Raw genomic sequence first — 9620 nt, 5'->3', positions numbered from 1 at the left:
CCGATAACGATTTCGTACAAAACGCATTTCTGTCTTTAACTTTAGATTTTTTACAACGTCATTGCATTTCTATGCATGTAAACAAGCGGGGAAAGAGTTTAAGTTGCATCGGTTTAACTCATTTTGCTCGATAGCGTCTCTTGATATTTAGATGATTTTTTCACCACAGTATTGCATCATATGATAGCTACAATTTTTGTTTCGCCTATATTGTTCTCACACGACTCATTGTGTCAGATATTCTACTTTGCAAAACTCGCTAACAAGAAAACTTTTTTGCGTTAAGAGCATTCATCTTTAGTTTGGTATGATTCTGTTGGAAATTCAATTCCACGCATTTTGATGTATAACACTTAACTATATATCATAACACAACAATAAAACAGTCCGATAACGATTTCGTACAAAACGCATTTCTGTCTTTAACTTTAGATTTTTTACAACGTCATTGCATTTCTATGCATGTAAACAAGCGAGGGAAAAGTTTCAGTTACATCGGTTTAACTCAATTCTTTCGCAAACGTCTCATGATATTTAAATGATTTTTTCACCACAGTATTGTATCATATGATAGCTACATTTTTTGTTTCGCCTATATTGTTCTCACACGACTTATTGTATCAGATATTCAACTTTGCAAAATTCGCTAACAAGAAAACTTTTTTGTGTAATGAGCATTTATCGTTATTTTGGTACTAGCTTGTAGGAAATTCGATTCCACGCATTTTTATATATTACACTTTACCGTATGTTTAGACACAACAAAAATACAGTGCGATAACGATTTCGTACTAAACGCATTTCTGTCTTTAACTTTAGATTTTTTACAACGTCATTCATATGCATGTAAACAAGCGAGGGAAAGGAGTTTAAAATGCATCGGTTTAACTCAATTCTTTCGAGAACGCCTCATGATATTCAGATGAAATTTTCACCACAATATTTAACCGCATGATAGCTACAATTTTTGTTTCACCTATATTGTTCTCACACGACTTATTGTATCAGATATTCAACTTTGCAAAATTCGCTAACAAGAAAACTTTTTTGTGTAATGAGCATTTATCGTTATTTTGGTACTAGCTTGTAGGAAATTCGATTCCACGCATTTTTATATATTACACTTTACCGTATGTTTAGACACAACAAAAATACAGTGCGATAACGATTTCGTACTAAACGCATTTCTGTCTTTAACTTTAGATTTTTTACAACGTCATTCATATGCATGTAAACAAGCGAGGGAAAGGAGTTTAAAATGCATCGGTTTAACTCAATTCTTTCGAGAACGCCTCATGATATTCAGATGAAATTTTCACCACAATATTTAACCGCATGATAGCTACAATTTTTGTTTCACCTATATTGTTCTCACACGACTTATTGTATCAGATATTCAACTTTGCAAAATTCGCTAACAAGAAAACTTTTTTGTGTAATGAGCATTTATCGTTATTTTGGTACTAGCTTGTAGGAAATTCGATTCCACGCATTTTTATATATTACACTTTACCGTATGTTTAGACACAACAAAAATACAGTGCGATAACGATTTCGTACTAAACGCATTTCTGTCTTTAACTTTAGATTTTTTACAACGTCATTCATATGCATGTAAACAAGCGAGGGAAAGGAGTTTAAAATGCATCGGTTTAACTCAATTCTTTCGAGAACGCCTCATGATATTCAGATGAAATTTTCACCACAATATTTAACCGCATGATAGCTACAATTTTTGTTTCACCTATATTGTTCTCACACGACTTATTGTATCAGATATTCAACTTTGCAAAATTCGCTAACAAGAAAACTTTTTTGCGTTAAGAGCATTCATCTTTAGTTTGGTATGATTCTGTTGGAAATTCAATTCCACGCATTTTGATGTATAACACTTAGCTATATATCATAACACAACAATAAAACAGTCCGATAACGATTTTGTCATAAACGCATTTCTGTCTTTAACTTTAGATTTTTTTTCAACGTCATTGCATTTCTATGCATGTAAACAAGCGGGGAAAGAGTTTAAGTTGCATCGGTTTAACTCATTTTGCTCGATAGCGTCTCTTGATATTTAGATGATTTTTTCACCACAGTATTGCATCATATGATAGCTACAATTTTTGTTTCGCCTATATTGTTCTCACACGACTTATTGTATCAGATATTCAACTTTGCAAAATTCGCTAACAAAAAAACTTTTTTGTGTAATGAGCATTTATCGTTATTTTGGTACTAGCTTGTAGGAAATTCGATTCCACGCATTTTTATATATTACACTTTACCGTATGTTTAGACACAACAAAAATACAGTGCGATAACGATTTCGTACTAAACGCATTTCTGTCTTTAACTTTAGATTTTTTACAACGTCATTCATATGCATGTAAACAAGCGAGGGAAAGGAGTTTAAAATGCATCGGTTTAACTCAATTCTTTCGAGAACGCCTCATGATATTCAGATGAAATTTTCACCACAATATTTAACCGCATGATAGCTACAATTTTTGTTTCACCTATATTGTTCTCACACGACTTATTGTATCAGATATTCAACATTGCAAAATTCGCTAACAAGAAAACTTTTTTATGTAATGAGCATTTATCGTTATTTTGGTACTAGCTTGTAGGAAATTCGATTCCACGCATTTTTATATATTACACTTTACCGTATGTTTAGACACAACAAAAATACAGTGCGATAACGATTTCGTACTAAACGCATTTCTGTCTTTAACTTTACATTTTGACTCAACGTCGAAAACTCTGCGAATAGAACAGTGATTTCGTACAAAGTTTAACTTCGCGTTTCTTCCCAACCATTTGACCGATCAACATAACATTTTCGCATTAATATGAAACACGATAATAGCAACAAGTTTTGTGGGGATCATTTTTTGCTAACATATTCGCATTTGGTAGAAATTCTTAGTTTTTCGCATGAAAATCACTTCGCTGACAAGAAAAAAAATTCCCATTTAAGACAAGTATAAAACAATTGATACCATTCGATAAGGAATTCTGTTCTGCACATTTTGATGTATGATACTCCACAATAGGTCTAATTACAAGAATACTGCTGAGAGAAAACGCATTCGTGCTTATAGAAATTTTGAACTTTAAAGTATCGAGTTAAACCGAACGTCGTTAGATAGCGAATAGTTGATAAAACTGTGTTTGTATCGAAGCGGTTTATGTTAACTGTCACATTAACGCGTGAACGCATTTCGATGAAATTTTCACAATCATAACCAGCAAATAAACAGGAACAATAAGAGTTTAAATATTTTGCAAGTAGATAAGTGGATATATGTCAAAATTTCTGTTTATTGGCCAAACTTGGGTTGATATGAAGAAAAAAGTAAATCGTTCACAATAGTACACTATTTGTTTTGTACAATTCGATAAGGAATTCTTTTCTGTGCATTTTGGTATAATATACTTGATACTTCTGTGAAACGCTGCAATAATACGGGCAGAAAACCATATAAAAACAAACACACATTTCATGAATCGTAATTTTGACCCTTCGTTGTCAGTGCAAATCGACGACGTCATTTCAATAAAACTCATCTTTCAACTTAAAGGGGTGTTTACATATCGACGATAGAAAATTGTGTTTCTTTGACAGTGGTTTAAGTGCAATATCTATAGAACCAGTTGTCCAAATTCCATAAAATTTTCACCAGATGAACCGAAATTTCGATGCGCTCATACTGGTACTATTTGTGTATACAAAATCGAACGCGCGAGTTATGAAATTTTGATTTTAACGCAAATTTTCTCGATATTTCAAATTTTCAAGAACAATTGTACACATAACCATACTATTTGTATATCATTGTGTAGGCGCCAGTGTGCTGAACATTTTGATATATGTGGTTTGATATTTATTTTCTATATCTTCGTTGTACTAGTACAAATCACAAAACACAGTTGAAAAAATCACAGCGCGATAGTTGCTCTTTAATAAAGTTAGTGCGAAATCATATCGAGCTGCTTTCGTCAGTCGAACGTCATGAAAACATTTGAGTTCTCGGAATTGAAAATAAATATTGAATTGTTCAGGCTATGTAGAAAACTAAATGGGTATACGGGAATATTTTGTGCTGATGTTAAATGTTCAGTAATAAATATTTTGATGGATTACTCACATATTTGATATGATCTAGGATTATTTCAGAATGATAGGTTAGTAAATCTATGTTTGACTAGATTTTTTTCTATACTCGCATTTTGTCGTTTTGACATTGACTATAAAAATCTGCGTTGAGTACGCCTCATAACAAGATTTAAAACTAGAAGACAATGGATTTGCTTTAACTCGAAGGAAATACTGGATGGATTGTACGGACTCATGCTTATCAATTTTTATGCCCATTCAAGCTGTGAGTGTGAATATTTCGGCTTGTATGGTCATGAAAAAATATCATCACAAAGTCAATATTGCTAGGATTTTTGCAAGGTAAGTATGATTTTTTGATTTCTCATCAAATACACATTCAGTCGTAACTCAAATCATGAAGAATAAACATTTTCAATGTGCTTTTCTGTCATTCTTCGTTTGGTCGTTGAAGGGTTCGGACGTGTTTTTCGAAGCTCTCGACGTCGTGACCTCATTATAATTTGAACTGCGCGGGTAAAGAACGCTCAGTTGCGACTTGGATATTGACCAATACGGACGTGTTTTTATGCGCTCTGAAAAAAGTTTTGACTTTTAAATTTTTTTTACTACGACAGAATCTTAGTTGACTGATGGTCTTTGACAAAGACAGACTTGTTTTTGTGAGCTCTGAAAAAAATTTGACTTTGAAATATTTTTACGATTAAAAAGTTTCAGTTGACTTTTGAACGTTGACGAAGACGGACGTACTTTCGTGAGCTCTGACTATTGATGAAAAGTTTTCGCGTTATAGAATAGCGACTTGGTACTCAGGTTGTTGAATGACTGGATGACTGTAGTGTTAGGTTATTGTTATGAGATAACAACTTGACTTTGACTTGAGTTGTGAAATGAAATCATACTCTTATGCGATGATAACTTTTGAACGTTTAGTACTGACTGACAACGAATTTTTGTGAGCGTTATATATGAAATGTTTGACTTACATTAATTTTTTTGAACGACTTGACTTCAATTTAAGTTTTGACATCGGACTGATCGGACGTGTTTTTTTAAGCCCTGACTGTTGTGAATAATTAAATTTATGTTGTGGTGTCAAGCGATTGACTGTCAGTTGAGGTTCAGATGTCGAGCTGTGCGGACGTGTTCATCGAGCTGCTGTCTACAAAAAACGTGAGTACAAATTTTTTTCGTTTTACTGTTTACAAGTTGCGTGATGATGTATGATGGTTGTAATGTGTTGGGTAGAAATTACTCAGTGCTGATACAGTGTCGATATGTTGTGATGAGCGATAATAGTGGATGATGGTGGAACAGAATATTCATTGAGCTATTTTGAGGAAGCGAACATATGATGGAAAAATGTTGCAAAAATATTAAATGACAATGTATTGAATCGCTTTTGTTGATATGTATGATATTGATTAAATTGTATTTGCATGCTGTAACATTTCTATTCCATTTCAGGGGGCTGTGGTGAGTATTGTAGTATAAATTTGTTTCAATAAATCATGATGAATGAAAACTGATTTTGATTCGTTTTGTACAGGTTTACTTGTATAGAAGTGTAATGCGTTGGGTAGAAATTAGAATCTACTCAGTACTGATATAGTGTCGATATGTTGTGATTAGCGATGATGGTGTATGATGGTGGAACAGAACATGAGCTACTTTGGGGAAACGAACATATGATTGAACAATGATTGCAAACATATTAGATGAATGATATGATATTGCTTAAATTGTATTTGCATGCTGTAACATTTCTATTTCATTTCAGGGTGCTGTGGTGAGTACTGTAGATTGTAGTGCATATGTATAGAATTCAATAAAAGATTATGACTGAAAACTGCTTTTGATTCTTATTGTACAGTTTTAGGGATTATAAGTCTATAGCAACTCTGTCGGTTGGTGTTCATGAGTGTGAGCTTAATACAGCAATGTTTGAGTAGTACAAAAATGTTTTCGCTTTTGTGGTCGCCAGCTGTCCGTGATCTGTAAAGTGAAAATACACAGAGCTATGAAGCATACAAATGTTTCGAAATTTTATCAATGATTGTATACTATGCATGTTTTGATTTAGTTCGTTTCAGATTTGACATGAGATGAAAACCTGACATGATTTGAACAGAGCTGGGAAACGAAAAGGTAAGTCTGTTTCATTCCACTATGAACACTTGTATTTTGACAAAAGAAGAGATAAAGTGAGTTACTTTATCATCATGGTTTCATTTGGTGTATTACACATGAACAGAGGTAAACCTAGCTAGCTTTTCGTGTACTCTATTTTGGATGATGAGTATGTCAGTAACTTTAATTGTACGGCTAGTAAAGTATGAACATGAATGCTTTGTTCAGATTTTCAGATGTGTGCTGGCAGTTCAAGTCTGGCAGCTGGAGTGAACAGTCGTGTTTTCTGGAGCTCCAACAATATGCTAGAAGGTAAGTAACTATGTTTGTTTTGCATTGCATGTTTTTATATGTTTCAGACTTTCAAGCAGAGATGTCATGCTGACTGGAGTTGAGCACAGGGCAGTGACAAAGTGAAAGGTAAGTACTTTTGACTGAATGTTTGTTCTATGCATGTTTTGTTTTAATACATTTCAGGAGTGCTTATCCAGTGATGATATGACAGTTGGAGTGAACAGTGGAGCCAAGCAGTCTTGTTTTTGGAGCTACTCAACAAGCCTTGAAGGTAAGTTTAGAATTTCTCAATGTTAGTGAATTGAAGTACTGTCACTTGCTTTTGGACAGTCGAACAGAACAGACGTGGTTGCGAGAGCTCTCATATCTGTTGTGTTAAACTGTTTTTATGATATGTTATGTTTGTTTGTTTGTTTGTGATGTACTATTTTTCAGATGCTGATGGCAGTGATGGGTTTTCAAGCTGACCTGAACAGAAAAGCACTCATATGGTAAGTACAAAATAGTTGTTATATGGGATGTTTTGTGCATGCTATGTTTCAGGTGTACTTGTAGTCAGCGACGAAGACGATTCAAGAAGAGGAACATTGCTGAGAAAGTGAATGGGACTTGCAAACAGGGTAAGTGTTACAATTGTTTGTTTGATTTTTACCATGCATACTTTGCTTTGCTCTGTTTCAGATTTCACATGCAGAAATTAAACAGGATTTCAACTGCTGAGACACAATTCATCAAAAGTAAGGTAAGTTTTAATTCATTGGTTTGAGTTGTACAATGTGTTCTTTACTTTATTTCAGATTCGAGTCACTGGTTTACACATGGAAGAAGATTTCCACGTCTGTTACTCAACTCTACAGAAGCAAGGTAAGTCGATCAAATTTTTGTTTTAGTTTGTACTGCTGTAATGTGATGGTAAACTTATGCTATTTTTCATGTGTGCTATGCAGAGATGGAGAATTCAATTTTAAGAAAGATTAACTGCTGCAGCTTAGCTCTGCTCTGTGTTGGTTTATGTTCAAAAACGTTTTACATGTATGTGTGTTTGAAGATGTTTTGTTTCAGTGGATGTCCAGATGGCAAGCAGAACAGACGTGTTTCTTGGAGCTGCCAAACAGTGAGTACAAACGTTTTATATTTTTCAGTTGTTTACTCATAGAAGTCTGTGAAAGATGATAACAAGGGTTGAATCTATCAGTACTTGTGTCTAAAAATGCTGATGTGTGATGGTTTACTGAAAAGGGTTAATGCTAGCCAGTAACACTTGAGCAACCGTGGGATGTCGAACTAACTGATGATGTACTATGATGGTGAACACTTACTATGTGTATCGAAATGCTTTTGTTGATATTTACTATAGATGATTTGATATTGGTTAACATTTGTTTGCATGCTGTTAACATTTCTATTTCATTTCAGTGAGCTGTGGTGAGTATTATAGAATAAGTTTTTCTCAATACACGATGATGAATGAAAACTGATGTCGATTCTTTTTGTACAGTTTTAGGTATTAGCACTCTATACAAAACTATGTCGGTCGGTGTTTGTGAATGTGAGCTTAATGTTTGAGTAGTACAAAAATGTCTTTACTTTTGTGATCGCCAGTTGTCTGTGATATGTAACGTAAACAAAAAACACAGCTATGAAGCATACAATTGTTTCGAAATTTTATCAATGATTGTATACTATGCATGTTTTGATTTAGTTCGTTTCAGATATGACATGACATGAAGAGTTGACAGTCGAACAGAGCTGAGCAATGCAGAAAGGTAAGTGTGTTTCATTTTAGTATGAACACTTGTATTTTGTTTTTATATGGTATGTTTTGTGCATGCTATGTTTCAGGTGTACTTGTAGTCAGCGACGAAGACGATTCAAGAAGAGGAACATTGCTGAGAAAGTGAATGGGACTTGCAAACAGGGTAAGTGTTACAATTGTTCTTTTGATTTTTGCCATGCATACTTTGCTTTGCTCTGTTTCAGATTTCACATGCAGAAATGGTCTCATAGCAGTGCCAACAGTGAATAAGGATTTCAGCTGCTGTAAAACAACTCAACAGAAAGTAGGTAAGCATTGAATGAATGCACTTGAGTTGTACAATTTGATGTGATGCTTTTCTCTGTTTCAGATTCAAGTTCCTGGTGTAGACAGAGAAATGTGTTTGAAGAAGGAATTCTACTACTGTGATTCAACTCTACAGAAGCAAGGTAAGTAGAAACACAATTTTGGTTTAATTTAACTCATGTGTTTTGCACTGCATGCTATTTTTCAGGTCTCTCATGCAGTGATGCAAAAGAAGAAGATTTCAAGAAAGAATCACTGCTGCAACTCAGGCCTATAACAAGGTAAGTGTTTACTATATTGTATACAAAATGTTTCTCTGTTTTACTCTGTTTGAAGGTTTCAATTGCAGAGATGTTGCAGAGATGTTTTGACAGCTTGTGACAGAAAAGAAATTCAGCAGCTGTGTCTCGACTCTAGCCACGAGGTAAGTCAAAACAAATATACTGGTTTGTATGTTATGTTGTTATGCCCTTCTATGTTTCAGACTTACATTGCTGTGACTGTTCCACAGTGGGTCAAAAAAGAGACGAATACAGGTTTCAAGAAGAAAATTGGCTGTTGAAAACCTGCACAAAATATGAGGTAAGTAAACTATTCTTTTGGTTTGTTTTGTGCTTTGTTATGCTTAACTATTTTTCAGATTGGAATGGTGGGTCGTTACAGAGCAGACTTTTGGACAACTGAGAAGTTGAGAAACAGAGAATGATTCAAGATCAGCTAGGTAAGTCTTGATTATTGTGCATTGCTAAATGTTTTTTTTCATTCCAGTATGGCTGTGGTAAGTACACAAACTTTCTATAATTTAATATTGAACTGTTTTTATGACCTGTATTCTGCATTGTAAAATGTCTGTTTTTCATTTCAGTATCCTGTGGTAAGTACACTAGCTTTCTTTAATTTTCATATTGAACTGTTTTGATGACTTGTATACTACTATGCAATGCCTAATGTTTTTTTCATTTCAGTAGCCTGTTGGTAAGTACACTAACTTTCTATAATTTCATAGTGAAT

The 9620-nt window shown here is 34.1% G+C and overlaps 1 protein-coding gene and 1 long non-coding RNA gene across 6 annotated transcripts; both read left to right on the top strand.

Moving 5' to 3' along the window:
• Positions 1-4671: 4671 nt before the first annotated feature.
• On the top strand, positions 4672-8891 carry LOC127840523 (uncharacterized). 3 transcript variants are annotated; one of them, XR_008030531.1, is made up of 4 exons: positions 4672-5296; positions 5591-6818; positions 6983-7038; positions 8818-8891. It is a non-coding gene; the product is annotated as an uncharacterized LOC127840523 (long non-coding RNA). The 3 variants fall into 3 exon arrangements; XR_008030532.1 differs by having other exon boundaries at positions 4672-6271; positions 6482-6818; XR_008030530.1 differs by having other exon boundaries at positions 4672-6818.
• On the top strand, positions 7068-9330 carry LOC127840487 (uncharacterized). 3 transcript variants are annotated; one of them, XM_052368918.1, is made up of 6 exons: positions 7068-7167; positions 7345-7411; positions 7610-7661; positions 8390-8466; positions 8674-8752; positions 9250-9330. In XM_052368918.1, exons 1-5 carry the CDS (start codon positions 7150-7152, stop codon positions 8730-8732), a joined length of 273 nt encoding a protein of 90 aa, XP_052224878.1. In that variant the 5' UTR covers positions 7068-7149; the 3' UTR covers positions 8733-8752; positions 9250-9330. The 3 variants fall into 3 exon arrangements, with proteins under 3 accessions (XP_052224878.1, XP_052224868.1, XP_052224875.1); XM_052368915.1 differs by lacking the exon at positions 9250-9330 and having other exon boundaries at positions 7092-7167; positions 8674-8823; XM_052368908.1 differs by lacking the exons at positions 8674-8752; positions 9250-9330 and having other exon boundaries at positions 8390-8581.
• The last annotated feature ends 290 nt before the right edge of the window (positions 9331-9620 follow it).

The sequence above is a fragment of the Dreissena polymorpha genome, chromosome 1 (genome assembly GCF_020536995.1).
Source record: "Dreissena polymorpha isolate Duluth1 chromosome 1, UMN_Dpol_1.0, whole genome shotgun sequence".
Taxonomy (NCBI): domain Eukaryota; kingdom Metazoa; phylum Mollusca; class Bivalvia; order Myida; family Dreissenidae; genus Dreissena; species Dreissena polymorpha.
Note: the sequence above shows the minus strand (reverse complement) of the source record. Positions and strands in the feature narration are given on the sequence as shown.

Bases quoted from the DNA above. Each gene is read 5' to 3' on its own strand.
- LOC127840487 (XM_052368908.1), top strand. The intron at 7,412-7,609 runs GTAAGTCGATCA...GTTTTGTTTCAG, and splicing joins CTCAACTCTACAGAAGCAAG to TGGATGTCCAGATGGCAAGC. The intron at 7,662-8,389 runs GTGAGTACAAAC...GCTATGTTTCAG, and splicing joins TTTCTTGGAGCTGCCAAACA to GTGTACTTGTAGTCAGCGAC.